At 28.4% G+C, this 17,460-nt stretch overlaps 2 protein-coding genes across 2 annotated transcripts in view; one reads left to right on the forward strand and one right to left on the reverse strand.

The window, feature by feature from the left end:
* Positions 1-17,460, reverse strand: part of LOC136076723 (usherin-like) — a 765,758-nt gene that overhangs the window by 357,968 nt on the left and 390,330 nt on the right. The window lies entirely within an intron of this gene.
* LOC136075818 (uncharacterized) lies at positions 15,234-17,096 on the forward strand. The gene has a single exon (XM_065789256.1). It carries the CDS (start codon positions 15,234-15,236, stop codon positions 17,094-17,096), a length of 1,863 nt encoding a protein of 620 aa, XP_065645328.1.

A 17,460-nucleotide genomic window follows, 5' to 3' on the forward strand; every position in this document is an offset into this window, starting at 1 on the left:
TGTAATTATATACATATATAATTTATAAATATATATATATATATATATATATTTTATTATATAATCTATATATTAGTTATATATATATATATATATATATATATATATATATATATATATATATATATATATATATATATATATATATATATATATATATATATATATATATATATATATATATATATATATATATATATATATATATATATATATATATATATATATATATATATATATATATATATATATATATATATATATATATATATATATATATATATATATATATATATATATATATATGAAGACCTCAGTGGAAAAACCAGCGTAGTCACATTTTTCTAATTTTGAGAAAATCAATTTTTAAAGTTTAAAACGTTCTTTAAAATTTTGTTTATACACTGCAGTTTAGTTTTATATATGCATATATAGATTAACTATATTTTGTATCAGATTTTTGTTAAAAAATAAAAAAGAAATATTTTTTCAAAGTGTTTTTGGAAACTAAAGTTCATTATCAATAAATGAATATCACTGACTTTTTCCTTGGAATTTTTAAATGACGAAAATACTCTTTTTAGCTCTTTTTTTTTTGTTTAAAAACAAAACAATTTTTAAAAAATGGACTCCTTATGATGTAAGGGGCTTCAAAAGACAGTTGACCCAACTCTTTCTTTGGCTAGTTTCTTTTTGTTATCCCGCTGAAACCTTAATCGGAAACTATTACCTTTTGTTAACTATTAACCTTTTGTTTTGTTAGATTTTTTTTTTCTATTAAAGTCAAATCTTTACACAAAATGTAATTAATGAGAAACATAACAATAATTAAAATATATTTTTCTAATCAGTATCTGAATCTTCTGATGCAGAATCTTGTGTTCTTGTGTTTAAAGTAACAAGATTATAAAAAAAACTGTGATTATCAGGTTTATATGGGTACTTCAGCACAAAGTCGTTATACTTGGCAGTACTTATTGGTAGAACAAAGGAATACATATCAAACAGATTGAGTGCAGTTTCTGTTTGATTACTTTGTCTACGTTTTACTAAAGCAGTATTTTCAATATTTCCATTCCAGTTGTTACGAAAGAGAAGCAGTGCAGGGTGAATATCTTGAGTGGCAAGTTCTCTGACTGGTCGAGTTTTTTATCGGACATGCGCACTTATAATATTGTTTCAAGTAATCAGAAAATCTGAAAAAAATTACATTGAAAAAACTTACAGCATTAAAAGGTAAAGGTTTTTTTTCTGCAATTCTTAAAAACCTGACGCCAATCCTCAAAATTTCAACACTAGCTTTTATATTACCATTTCCCATGTCACGATCGCATTCCATATAGGAATGACATTGTATAGGAAATGACACTTTAATATATTTAAAACGTTTATATATACATATATATATATATATATATATATATATATATATATATATATATATATATATATATATATATATATATATATATATATATATATATATATATACATATATATATATATATATATATATATATATATATATATACATATATATATATATAAATATATATATATATATATTTATATATATATATATATATATATATATATATATATGTATGTATATATATATATATATAAATATATACATATATATATATATATAATTTATTTCATAACTTAAAATAATATAAAAAACGTTTTTAACTATTTACTAATCAGTTGTAACATCTGATTTCCTTATTGATTCGATTTTAGCTTTTATAATTCCGATAAAAAACATCATAGCTTTAATGCAGATTGGTACTGCGATGGCTGATTGTGCTCTTTGCACAATAAGAATATGAAAGATTTTGTAAGTAAGTTTTATTTGCTTTCGTTATCTTCTTCTGGTAATGTTTTGAATTTTTATTAGTTTGGATAAGTACGCGTCCTGACTATTTTCAGATGAATATTCATTAACGTTCCAATTTGTTCGCTCTTTTCCTCGCTACTAATATTTTTAAAACATGCAAGGCGAATACAATAACAGTCTGCACCAATAATAAGGCTCGATAAATTGTGTTTTTTTTTTATCTATGACATCGCTGGTTTTTCCACTGAGATCTTCATTTACAATCAACATTTTTCCCATTTTGAATAAAATTCATTTTGAATAAAATTTGAAAAATGAGATATTTCTTGAGACTATTAAGGGAAGTGTTTTTAAGTACTTTTAGAGTTTTATTTTTGAGTTCCTCAAGCAAAAATCTATTTAGGTTCAAATGTTTGAGAAAATCTATAAAACCATTATCAGTAAATTATATGTCAAAGTCGCTTTTTTATCTATTCAAATAACCACAAAAATTATGAATAAGCATTATTTCAACTGACAATTTTTTTTTTTTTTTTTTATTCATGTTTTTTTACAAATACAAAGTAATTACAAGTACCAATCACTGATTGGCAGTAAAGATATACAAATTTAAATCATAAATATAAAGAAATATACGAGGTAAATAAAAATATAGTTGCTTACAACTCCGAGACAAGAATAAAATAAATACCAACTACAACAATATAATAACGTGTAAGTAAAAATAATCCGAGAAATATATCTCTATATTACTCCAATAAAAATAAAAAATACAATAAATAAAAATAAATCTGCTGATTTTTTGGAGGAGAGTTTAGATGTTTCACTATAAGTTTATTTACCACATTTCAAAATAATGTTAGTGTATAAGTATGATAAAAACAAAATTTGTGTAAGATTGATAAAAAGAACTACTTATTTGTAGTCATAGGAAGCTCGCAGAAGATATAAGTCAGTCTTGTCATCGAGTACCTATTTCTTAGACGTGTAATACACATAAAAAATCAGTTGCATACGTGGTATATATATTCGTGTTACATATATACCTTGTTATTAATATTATTTTTTTTTATCGATTTGTATCAAAAGTTAAGTTACATTTATTTATTCAAATTTAAAAAAATTCCTTACAGTTGTTTAATTTGATTATTGTAGTTTTTAGCTTTTTTTTCAGAGAGTGTTCGTTATTTAAGTTTAATAGTGATTCGTTTCTGGAAACTAATTTGCTAAATAAATAGGAACCACGATATGTAATTGAGAATTTTGAGAGTCTTGTTGTTTCAAAAGGTATCTTAAAGTTACCTGTTGCTCTTGTATTGTATATATTTATATTGTTTTTAAAAAAGTGTGCTGTAAAATGTTCTGGAACCAGACTTAGTTTATACTTAAACATGAAAAGTATATTTTGAAAAATATTTATTTGGAATATATTTAGTGCGATCATTTGTTTCAGTAGGGGTTGAGCATGAGTAAATTTGTTTTTGTTGTATACTAGTCTTAAAGCGTGTTTTTGACGTAAGTAAAGTAGTTGTAATTTAGATTTGTGGGTACTGCCCCGTGCTATATTGACATACATGAGATAGCTATGTATGAATGAAAAGTAGATAAGTTTTAGACTTTTTTGTGACAAAAATGGTCTTGCCTTGTATAGTAAACCTATGTTCCTTGATATTTTTGTGTTTATGTAGTTTATGTGGGGTTTCCAGGAGATGTGTTCATCAATTAGAACTCCTAAAAACATTGTATTCAGAGCTCTTTTGATGGTTATATTTTTTATATTAATTGTTGGTACGTTCAGGGGTATTTTTTTAATTTGTTGATTGGAATGAAATAGTATGTACTTAGTTTTTTCTATATTTCAATAACCCATGTAAATTTTGATCTAAAGTTTTCATAGTTACCATTTATTTAGTAAAGACTGCAAAAATAAACAAATCTGAGATGTATAAATGACAAAAAACATTTTGTGAATAATTTCACATAAAACAGGGTGTTTGACAATATTCAAAGGTGGATTTCTCCAATTTTTACCTGATTATTAAAATTAAAGTTACCTAAGCTCAATTCAGCAAAATTAGACTTTTAGAAAAATGCCCTTTAATTGCAAAAATATAAACAATAATACAACTCCCATTTAAAGTATCAAGAGAAGTTCATAAAATTATCTTTTAATTAAAATTTTACATTACGTGTATAATAAGCAATTTACTCGAGTTACGTAAGTTTGACTAAAAGCTTTTATCCCCAATTTCTCACTAATTTTTCCAAAACTTAACATAAATTAACTTAAATTCCATAACTTAACATTATTAAAATATTTTTTTTTTCCATACAGTTATTATATGTTTGCTATTAAAATAGGTTTAACATACACTTTACATTTTTGATACAGTTACAATATATTTACGAGAAAATTCAGAAAAATCTTTTAAAACAAAAGAAAAGAGTACTAAAATTAGTAATAAATGAGCATGAACAATGAAAACGTTAATCAATCTAAACCCAAGAATTTCTATATATATTATTTAGCTAAGTACTATAACAATATACTGAAGTAGGTATGAAGAAGGTATGAGGTAGGTATGAAGTAGGTAGCTATAAGGGTTTCATTACATACATAGACTTTCTATCTAGGTAGAACATGCATAAGAGTGTCATTACACCAACTAAGGTCACTACATCAAATAAGAGTTTGGGGTGGGGCAGCAATTGTTTTTTTTTATCATTCTACATATTTTCCTTTAAATCTTTTTTTTAAAAAACTGTAAGGATTTATGTCAGGAAAAAAGTTGTTATCGTGTCTGTTGTTTTCTATTATCTGAAAATTCAATAAATCTTTGACGGATTGGAAAACTCAAACAAATATCTTTTTGTTTTAATTTTAAAAAAGTTTTGGAAGCAATAAAAATAAATTGCTTACTTTAAATTTAAACTTTATTTCTAAGTTCAAGCATTAAAGACAACCTTTAACAAATTAAAAATTATAAAACTGATTTAAAATATCCTTTTGTTGAAAAAAAAATTATAAATTGATCTGTAAGAAATGTTTGGCTTATATAAAAGAAATGAAGAAAGAGAAAAACTCTGCAATGAAATGAAAAACAATTTAAAATTAAAAACAAAAAAAAATTGAATAATTAAAAGTTATTTAAGTTAAATTGAATTATTTGAATTTATATATATATATTTCGCAAATTTTAAAAATAAGCCGTGGTATCAACTTATTATCAGATATAATTATCAGAACAAAACTTTTTTTTTTTGAAGCTATGACGAATAATTTGAGGAAAGAAAATAAGTTTGAATGAAAAATTTATGAACATTATGAAAGCAAATTTAACCATGAATTCAATAACTTAAAAAAAAAATATTACAATAATTAATTTAACGATGCATTCAAGCTATGCATTTTTTTAACGTTTAATAAGTATCCCAAAATAAGTCCAAAAAACTAAACCCTAAAAATATAATACATATTATTATTTCAAATATTAAACATTTTCCAAGTCATGCGCCCGCAGGATTTTTTGTTGTTTCAGATAGGACACCTTTACACATTGTGCAAAGTCCAAACTTAAGTATATGATATTAAGTATATGATATCTACCTATCTTCAAACATGCTTAATTTTGTTCTTTTTGCTGACGACACTAACCATTCCAATATAAAAAATATTTTCTTAACAGTAAATTGTGAGCTGGAAAACCTAAATGACTGGTTTAAATCAAACAAATTCTCTTTGAATATCAGTAAAACTAAGTACATTTTATTTTATCATCAATCTAAATCCGATGACTTGCCTCGGCAACTTCCTCAGCTAATAATAAATAACAATATAGTAAACAGAGTTTCATCACTTAAAATTTTAGGAATAATATTTGATGAACATCTTAATTGGAAAAATTATATTACGATAGTTAAAAACAAAATTTCTAAAACTACAGGCATTATGCATAAAACAAAACACCAACTAAGTAAAAAATGTTTAATAGATTTATATCACTCTTTTATCCATAGCTACATAAGCTATTGCAATATAGCTTGGGCAAGTACTTGCCCTTCAGCATAAAAAAATATATATATTAAGCAAAAACAAGCCAGTAGGATAATATGTAATGTGCATAAATACGCCCACTCCAAGCCGTTACTCCGGGAAATAAAAGCTCTTAATGCCTATGAGCAAAACGTGTTTCAAAACTTGTTATTCATGTTTAAAAATCAAAATGAAATGCTTCCAAAATACTTTAATAACCGATTTTAAAAAATTAATCATAGATACTTAATGACGTATATCTATAATTTTCTATCCATAATTTTAATTTACCTAAGTCTTAAAACTAAGTCTTAACTCTTAAAACATCTCATAATTCAATTTCATATAGAGGGCCTCGTCTGTGGAACATAGTTCTTAATGGAAATATGAAAAGTATAACTTCAATAAATGGTTTTATAAGTATAGTTAAACATTATTTACTTGAATTAACAGACATAAACATATTTTTGTATTTTTAGATGAAAAAAAAAAAAAATCTTGTAATATTTCTTACTGTATGTATTTATTTAATTTTTGCAATTTCTCGTATTCATGTTGTAATTATGTTTTAACTTGTTTTATATAACGAGTATTTGTAAATTTATATAATGAGAACTTTGTAAAAAATTTTTTACGCTTACTATAGGAGCTTGATGACAAGACTTCTGTCTTCTTCTTGCTCCTGTCGTTATTAATTTTTTTCAATTTAAATTTTATTGATAAAAATTGTAAAACAAGATCGTTGTAAAATGTTTATAAATGACGAACAAATATTTCTGTTTCTAAGTATGTTCATACCTATGACAAATGAGGAGGCCTTGCAAAATTTTGGGATGGTGGAGGCATGGGAACAAAAAGCACCAAAATGCTTGCCCCTCCCCCTGCCCAAACGTGAGGGCACTGGTGTAGTAAAAGTTTCAATTTTACTATCTTGAACAAAATTTGAATTTATCCACAGATTTTAAATTTTGTAGAAAAATATTGTAAATTACAAAAGTTATAACCATGTAAATTTTCTGACCACCAAAATGAGGGGGGGTGTAATTTTTAAAACACATAGTTTAAGAGCCGTTTTTTCTAAGAATCAGGCAAATTCCTGAAACTGTGGAAGTGACCTCCTCCAAATTGCTTGAATTTTTTATATATTGATCAGAATATAGAGAAAACCTGTTGGGGAAAAAAAAAATTTTCAAAAATGTTTCGTTCACTCGGAATCTGGGCTTAAATTTTTGAGATTTTTTTAAAAATGTTTAGAAATTTAGTTTTTGCCACCTTTGAACCCATTTTTTTGGCAAGGCAAAAAGTTGCACATAGCTTTTGTAGTTAATATCAGACGTAACCCAAAAGCTCTCTCCAAAAAATATAAAAAAGTTGCGTGAAACTGTGCGGTTGGCTAATTATCATAGTTCAAAAGTACAAAATCAATCAGTTTTGTCAACTTTTAATCGGAGTTAATTCTAGCGGCGAAGTGTTGCACACAATTTTTCTTTTAGGATTTGAAATTATCAAAGGTATTGAGTCTAAAAATGCAAAGAAAGTTATGTGATACCTAAGGCCTATTAATATATTAAGGCTTGAAATTGGAAAAAAATGTTTTAGTATACTTACAAAATGAACCATTACGGCAGAGGCGCTTAGTTTTGTAAAAATGTAAACATATCCAACTGTCAATACAAAAAGGTCCTAACATAATAATAAAAAAAATTCGTGTGATTTTGTAACACGCATGATATAACATGAATTAAAAACTGAACAAAAATCTAACATCAAGATAACTATATTGCTAATTAAATAAAACATAAATCAAACATTTAAATGTTTTTCCATTTAAATCATTTATTAATAGAGTCATTTACACACATTATCCACCACATCACACATAATTTCTACTCTGCTGCAGTAAGTTTCTCTAAGAATAATGATATGACTGTATTATAGTCTTCTTCGGATAATGAATAATCGCCACAACCACTGATTAGAAAAGGAGCATTTACTAAACAGATAATTTTATCAGTTTGGTTATTTATCTCCTCGGTAGTAACTGGCCAGCGAAAAGTATTCTTCTCTTGCCCGTTAATCATACAATTAACTCTGATCCCAGTTATAGATACCTAAAAGTATTAGCGCAACATTTAAAATAATATAATAAAGAGTTTATGATTTGTTTAATTTTGCTTACATTCAATAAAACTTGTAAAGTCTTATATAATGTCATTCTGAAATTATTTTTACATTTTATTTATATTCCTTTTATTTTAGAGCACTGTTTTGTAAAACAAAATAAAAACTTGAAACTAATATATACTTTGAATAATATTACCTCCACAATATATCCAATATTCCATTGTTTTTCATATGCAACAGCAACCCAATCATTCACTTTCCATACAAGACAAATTTCTTTTGCAAGATTGGCGATGTCTTCCTCATATTTATTATCATCTTCATTGTCTCCTGCCAGATTAAAGTCATCATTTTCGCCATAAACTTCTTTGTTATCGTTAACCTGACTATTTTCATTATTTTCTGTTGTCGGTTCTACCAGTTTACCTTTTCTTTTCAGGTTACTAAATCTATAACAATATCAATTGTACATATTTTTAAACATATGTAAACAAACACACAAAATTATAACTTTCACCTAAATTTTAATTTCATATTTGTAAAAGAACTATTTAACAGTCAGAAACATAATCTAATTTGCAAAAGTTTTGATAGCAACAATGCCTACCTTGAAAATAAAGATCTTATCTGTTGGCTAGTTACATATTGATCAGGCGGAAGTTCTCTCCTCAACTGCATGTGAACCTGCTCAGGGCTCATTTTATTACCTGATTCTTCTCCACGAATAAAGTATTTATACAACAGTTCTTTCTGCTGATTTGAAAATCTAAAAGAACTTCGAACTGGTAATGCCCAACCTTGCAATAGAAAAATGTTCATGCAATGTGGTTTGTCTTTTACGGAAGCACTGTTAGAGGATGAAGAAATTGGCATATTTAGTTGTGAAGTAATTTTCATCTTATGAACAAACGAGTTGCGAACTTTATCCAATGATGTTAATGATTTCGGAACTGTATGAAGACCGGATAGCATGTGTTCTTCTAACTCAGCATCGCTTTCAAATGATAAAGTACAATTCATTTCAGTGCAAAATCTTAATGAATATAATTGCCTGTCACTTCTTTTCTGTTTTTCCTTAAGTGACTTGTTACGCTTAATTGAATTATCTGTTTTGCTATATGGCAACAACAACTTAATCGAGGGTTGAATTTTAAGATTTCCATACTCTTGTTCAATTCCCTCACCGATATTGAAATAACGCCACATCTTCATACTTTTCTCACCAAACTCAAATGAGTGATAGTTGCTAATGTTCTTAATCTTTGGTCCAGTAACTACAGTTTTATCATTGCTAATTTGAGCAACTGCTACTTTTGCATCTTTAGCGCCAAAACTATAATGCATAGCCTTGTGTATATCTTCAGCAGTCAAAAGATTATTACCAGAGTCAACGTAACTCCTTAAAATTGTCTTTACAACTGCACTCTCCCTGTCACATTGATCTTTTCCACAACAGGGTTCATTATAATCATATCTCAGCAACTTTATATCTCTCTCTTTGCATACATTGTAGATTGCTTCAGCTGAAAGATTTCCCTAATAGCAGCCGGCATTATCAGATTTGGTAAACATTTTCTTCATATGCGGTTGATCAATTCTGAATTGGTCTAAAACTGCAGTGGCTAACGAAACAACATCACCTATTCCCTGATCACACCTATACATTGAAGTAAAGTAAACACGTTTGAATAACTTTCCTGCTATTTTTATGAAGAATATATCCAGATGTAAACTCATTCCTTTCTTGCCAAAATACTCTCTTTGGCCCTCTCTGTATCGAACCGGAAGAATTTTTTGACAAAAATCTTTAAGCCAGAAAGCAGTTTCATCGTTTAATTGCTTAAAAGCTTCGATTTTTGCCTTTTTCTGTTGAGAATCTCTCATCAGGTGTTTTATGTAGTTGAATACATCCTTTACAGCAATTTCCAAATCATAAATAGAATCAGCATCGTCAGAATTTTGAATTGTTAGTTCTTTGATCATCTCGATAGCTTTGCACAAATCATAGCAATCGGCACATACCACTTCTGATATCTCTGTGTTGGATTGAAGATTTTTTTCAGATGGATCTGATAAGGCATGTTTTGAGCTATGAGAAGAAATGTTTGAGTCATTGACACTACAATTGGTTTGATAACTTGTTTTCAAATACCTTTTTCCTTTTTCAAGGGCAGCTTCGAGAGATTTAGAACTAAATCTTTGTGCCAATTTTTGTAATGTTTGAAAACCATTCATGCCTGAAGCAGTAACATCATCTAATCCAGCTAAGCTTTTTCGACTTGAAGGTTTTATTGCATGCAATACTTTCCACAAGCTTGAATCAGATAATGGTATATAATTGTTTTCACTACAACTTTTTCGATAGAACATGATAGCGTGGCTATATTTTGTCGTCAGTATTGCATGCACTATCTTTTGTTCTTCACCGCTGTCGTATTTTAATTTGGTTATTCCATAAGCAACATCATGCAAAATACCGCTTGTAAATATAAAGTCTAAGAAATGTTCACACTTTGTTTGATCAAGACTAGATCGGACGAATACTTTCTTCTCTGGAAATGCCAACCCTTTATGAGATGCATGCCATTTTCTTGCTGTTTCTATACGATGTTTGGTACACTCAAATGTGTTCATTAGAAACTTTTTGGTATACTTGGTATGGTCTAATAATGAGAGGATAACTAACTTTCCCATGGAATCACTTTGCTTATATACTTTCTGAGCACGAATAATTTCAATTGGGAGAGGGCTATTTTAATCATCAACATTTTTACTGTTAAGAAAATCTATAAGTATTTCCTCTTGTCCAGGAGCAACAGCTTCCGCAAATTTTTTCTTTAATAAGTTTTCTAGGCGAACATACTTGCGTTTTAACTTATCTTTAGTAGTATCTTCCAGATATTCGAACTTCCTTTTTAATCTAAATTTTATTGGACTTGCATTAAGAACCTCAGTTACACTCTCACGGCTTCTTAGAGATTCGTCCAAAATCTCCTGTGAAACATTAATTTCACCGGGATCAAATTCTTCATCTGGAGTAGCAGGTGTCATATATGTTTGTTCTTGTTGTGTTTGTGTTTCTGTACATAAATTGGTGTTTTCGTTGACTCTAGATAAAGCAGTTTCTTGCTTTAAATGGGTAAAACACAGCATTGCATCAACTGAAAATACTTCATTGTATCGCTTTAACATTGATATGACGACATGTATTGGTGACGCCCTTAAAGCGGGAGATTTTTTTCCTTTTATATTTAGATGATGAGGATGAAAGCATGTTTTTGGAGGACTCCATGCAATACCAAACGTGTACCGGTGAAAAGCACATATTTGTTCATCCTTTTCAAGATTTCTTTTAAGTCTATTTGCAATAAGTCCATTTTCTTCCCAAATATTATTATCGTTTAATCGCATGACCTAAAAACAATTTTTTAAACAATTATTAAGTGTGTCATTTAAAGCATTGTTTATAATCTGACTCTTCACAAAAAATGTTTACAAGTTTGAAATAGATTGTTGTTATTATTAAAATACAATATTGCAAGAGTGTGATTAATTTAGTGATTATTTATTAAAAGAGTGAGGAATTAATTAAAAGAGCTATTTTTTGTTTGTTTAAAGAACTTTGTCTCAAAATCTTATTGCAGAGAAGTTATAAAGTATGTAATTATAAAAATTATATTACAGTCTGCGTAAATTTAAAATACATAATTACCTTCAAGTTGATGAGGTGTTTCTTAACATCAACATCTCCCAGCTGATGAATGTAGAACATTTTGTTTATAATTTTATGTTTTTTGAATGATCCACAATTTCCTTTTGAAAAGCAACAACAGTTTTCATAAAAATATTTGTTTTGTTTCATACTCAACTAAAAACAAGTTCTATTTATGCAGTACCTATTTCTCAATAGCAACGATAAAATATCTACTCTATTTATGCAAATTTTAAAGATCGTTAAAATAAAGTTAAGACATTTTTATGGTAAAGTAAACAACCGCCCACTAACTTGTTTCTCCACAATCGTGATATCAGCGATTCTTCTTCCATTCGATCACCACAAGTTATTTGGTTATGACGTAAATTTAAATAATTCACTTCTGATCATGTATTGTTTTTTATTATTATTTATTTCAATTGTTATGATTTCTATATCATAGTCAGAAACGCTTAAATTTTTTCTTAACATTACGTGCAATGTTTTGTGTAATGCTAAATGCTAATTTTGGATGATAGAAATTTTATTGTGAGCGAAAACCTCATCTGTGTGTCCAAAAAAATATCTCTTCGTACTTAATCATTTTTAACAATTTGTACCTTTATTTTTAACTTAATATCTAAAGATCACACGAATTTTTTTTATTATTATGTTAGGACCTTTTTGTATTGACAGTTGGATATGTTTACATTTTTACAAAACTAAGCGCCTCTGCCGTAATGGTTCATTTTGTAAGTATACTAAAACATTTTTTTCCAATTTCAAGCCTTAATATATTAATAGGCCTTAGGTATCACATAACTTTCTTTGCATTTTTAGACTCAATACCTTTGATAATTTCAAATCCTAAAAGAAAAATTGTGTGCAACACTTCGCCGCTAGAATTAACTCCGATTAAAAATTGACAAAACTGATTGATTTTGTACTTTTGAACTATGATAATTAGCCAACCGCACAGTTTCACGCAACTTTTTTATATTTTTTGGAGAGAGCTTTTGGGTTACGTCTGATATTAACTACAAAAGCTATGTGCAACTTTTTGCCTTGCCAAAAAAATGGGTTCAAAGGTGGCAAAAACTAAATTTCTAAAAATTTTTAAAAAAATCTCAAAAATTTAAGCCCAGATTCCGAGTGAACGAAACATTTTTGAAAATTTTTTTTTTCCCCAACAGGTTTTCTCTATATTCTGATCAATATATAAAAAATTCAAGCAATTTGGAGGAGGTCACTTCCATTGACTGCCTGATTCTTACAAAAAATGACTCTTAAAGCACATAGAACATTCATTAAAACAAACATGTAAAAATCATAGTTTGCATGTTTTAGTAATAGAAAAAAGAAAAAAATAAACAAAAAGTACTGATGATAATTGTAGTAATGACGAATAGAAAATTAAAAGAGTATTTTAGTCGTAACGATAATATGTCTAAAAGTTAGAATAAAAAGTTTTTCAAAATTTTTTTAAATTGATATTGTTTAACATGGAGTAAAGGTATTTTAGGATATAGTTTTTTTGACTTATTCAAAATGCATTAATAGCCCCTGTTCCATTTACAGACGCATTAATAAACAATAAAATTTTTACCACACTGCTGAGTGTTGAAAGATGGTACATTTAGTTTTACATTGTGTATAGTTCTAGTAGAGTAGTAATGTAATAGTCTACTTTCTGTGAACAAGTTTGTGATAGGAGATGGTAAGTTTTTATTTAATGAGTCGAAAACAAAATGAAGATTTGCATACTTCACTTGCGCTGGAAATGTTGGAATGTTTTTTTAAGGACTTTAATGTATCTGATTTAATTGGTTGAAAGTTTATTAATCTAATGGATTGAGGCTGACACGATAGCAACTTGTTAATACGATAGTTTCCAACTTGATCCCAAACTTGACAACAATATCTAAAATGAGATGAGAATAATGCATAGTAAATATTCTTTAGTGTAACTTCACAATCAAATTTTTTGTTTGGATACTTATTTCTCTGCCTGTAAAAATTGTATATAGTAGTTGTGTGAGGCTACAAAAAATAAGTTAAAATTACAATCGATAAAAATATCAAAAACATAAAAAAATATATTTATATTAAGTAAGTAGCCAAGGCATTGTGGTTAGTGCTCTGGCTAAAAACACAGAGGTTAGAGGTTTGACGTCAGCTCTAGCCCAATAAGCGACATTGGTAAGGTATTGTTTGCAATTATAATTGAAGGTTATAATTGCAAAAAATGTAAGATGAAAACACTTAAAATATATAATAATGAATTGTCACCACAATAGTCTAGAATATTTATTTTTAAGATGAAACAATATTTTTTGCCTTAAATGATATTAGAAGCTACAAATAAAAATATAAGGATTTTTATCGCTTTTCTTACTGCGCATAATCGATTCTTTTTATAAATAATTGTGATGCGTTTAATATGTTACTATTTAGAACTAAATGCTACTATTTGCTACCTAACATTTTATTTTTAAAGAAATACAGAATACTTTAGTCATTACCTTGTGGCTTAATTTTTGATTCGATCTGATTATCTGGTTTATTATTCTTATGATTACCATGATGAGGATACATAACAATAATAAACAAAAGACAAAAAACTTGGGATAATTTGACCTTGATATTTAAGGTTATTGAAAATAAAAAATAAAAATAACAAAGGTAGAAAAAAAATGTATCCTTTATAACATTTTCAAAACAAAAATATTAAAATATTGTTTTATGTAGAACTAAAAAAGGTCAAATATTAAAAATTATATCATACTTTTGTAATAATTAAAAATAAAAGTAGATAATTGTAAAAAATAATTCTTTGTACTGTTAAAATCTAAAAATTGTATAAAGTCATTTTTTATTGCATAAAATTTTCTAAAAAAAATTAAAAGGGCATATAGAGTTATGAAATTGTCATAGTCCTAATATATATATATATATATATATATATATTTATAATTTACATATTAAGTTATAGCAGTAATATTTAACACTAAAATTTAATTTTTTTTAGAAAAATAATTTCTGACAGACATAAACCTTTTCGCAATTATGAAAGCGAATCTTCAAAGCGTAAGTCAGCTCAAAAAAAAGAGAAAAAAGCACAGGAAGTTTTTGCAAAATCAAGAAAAAATAATACCTTTTTTAGTAAACGAGATGGAGATTTAGATTCTTTAAAGTCACTTCCTGGAACTTCAGCTATACTACCACCAGTTGAGGAGTTTCTATCGTAAGACATTGGTGACAATCAAACAATAGCAGAAGCAGATGAACAACAGGAAGCAACAGTAGCTATGATGACAAAAGCTGTAACAATTGAACATGAACATGACTCTATGCTTGGATTTGGGAATGATATTGGTTTGTGGCCATAATTAGCTTCAACGGATATGATAATATTTTGGGCAGAAAAGGGACCTATCTCGTTGTTGCAAAATTGTGATCAAGATACTTTAAGGAAATATTAAATATCACAGAAACAGGAAAAACCTGATGGCTCAACCTTTTTTTGGAAATGTACCCCAAATATGTTCCTTCGAAAAACATTAAATAGTGAAACATGTCAACGTAATTGGTTGTGGTTTTCCTCACACACAGGAAAAGTATACTGTTTTATTTGCAAATTGACTGGGTCCAAAAGTATCACTACTAATTTTTCAAGTTCTGGTTTTTGCTATTGGAAACATGCCTCAGTGCGTGTCAGTGAACATGAATCATTTAAAGGCCATCTAGAAGCAATTATAACTTTGGCACAGCGTGGCCAAAAGTCTGGAGGAATTTACCATGAGCTAGTAAAGCATGAATCTGAAATATGTGTGTACTGGAATCAAATACTGCAAGGTGTAATAAGTACTATTAAGTTCATTGCAGGACGAGGGTTAGCTTTTCGAGGTGATAATGAAATTGTTGGATCACCACACAATGGGAATTATCTAGGAATTTTAGAACTGCTGAGTGAATATGACACTTTTCTTGCTGCTCACATTAAGATGCATGCGAATAAAGGAAGATGCTATACCAGTTCTCTGTCTACCACTATTTGTGAAGAAATTATAAATTTAATGGGCTCACAAGTTTTAAAGTACATTTTCTGTTCTATCAAAAAATCAAAGTATTTCTCGGTATATGTCAATTCTACACCAGATCAGGCTCATATTGATCAGTTAACTATTATAATTCGTTACATGGATATGGAAAAGTTAATACCGAATGAGAGACTCCTAACTTTTAGCCCTAATACAGATCACACTGGTCGTGAAATGACTGAGGCATTATTGAAATATCTGGAATCCAATGAAATCAGTTTACATGACTGTCGAGGTCAATCATATGACAATGCTGCCAACATGAGCGGTAAATATTGTGGAATGCAAGCTTTAATAAAGGAACAAAATGATCTATGCATTTTTGTCCCATGTTGTGCGTATTCGCTGAATTTAGTTGGTAAGGCAGCAGCAAATACATATTCTGCAGCAGTGAAATTCTTTGACTTTGTTCAAGAAGTGCACGTCTTTTTCACAGCATCACCTTCACGTTACCAAATCCTAATAGAAGCACTGTCTAGCTCTCAAGAAAAGACAAACAAGAAAAAACTGCTGACATCTAAAGGATTGAGTGATACTTGTTGGTCATGCAGACATGATGCAGTTAAGACACTTGTTGTCGGATATGACAAGTTTAAGGTGGCTTTGGATAAAATTTCAATTAACAAGGAGGAAAAGGTTATTGTTTGCAATGCTACTGCTGGTCTTCACAAGCAAATGTGCAAGATCGAAATTGCGCTATATTCATTGTTTTGGAATGAGATATTGGAGCAATTCAATGCCACGAACAAGATACTCCAGAGTCCTGAAATGGTATTGCAGTCTGCAGTAGATGCCCTTACTTCACTGAAAGCATTCGTGGAATCAAAACGAGAATGTTTTGCTCAATATGATCGTGCAAAGAAATTATCTGGTTCAACTGAATATTCCCAAGCTCAACGTTGTCAGCGGAATAGAAATGTTCACCTCAGTCCATTGGGTTATGAAACTGGAGATGAAGTTCAGAAATCCCCAAGTGATCAGTTTCGCACAACAAGTTTTATCCCAGTGATTGACCAATTTAATGTCTCACTTAAAGACAGAATAAATGCTTACAAGAATGTATGTGAGTATTTTGGCTTTCTGAATCGCCTTGATGAAATGAAACCAAACGAAATAATGATGTCTGCAAACAATTTGGTTAACAAGTACAAACCTGACCTTGAAGAAAGTCTCGGAAATGAGCTTGTTCAATTTTCAGCCCTTCTAAAGCTTTATATGGATGACTATGATGCTAATGCAAATGTGCCCAAAGAACTTTTCTTTTACAAAACTTTAAATGCAAATAACTTCATCTCAAGTTTTTGAAATGTAGAAATCCTATTAAGGATGTACTTGGTCCTAATGGTCTCTAATTGTTCGGGAGAACGATCGTTTTACAAATTGAAGCTTATCAAAAACAGACTAAGGACCAACATTAGCCAAAATCAACCTTCTTATTTGACACTAATGAGCATAGAATCCGATTACCTCGGGAGATTACTTTCTTAGATATTGTGAAAACATATGTTTTGCAAAAAGCTAGAAAGGCTTACATTTCTTTATAATCTTACAAATTTTTACAAAGTTGAACAAAACACATGTTTACATCATTATATGTTTCATGTCTATTGATTGTTTTTATTTGTTCATACATTGCTTTAGCATTACTCCCAATTTATATGATTGTTAA

This window comes from Hydra vulgaris, chromosome 02, assembly GCF_038396675.1.
Source record: "Hydra vulgaris chromosome 02, alternate assembly HydraT2T_AEP".
NCBI lineage: Eukaryota > Metazoa > Cnidaria > Hydrozoa > Anthoathecata > Hydridae > Hydra > Hydra vulgaris.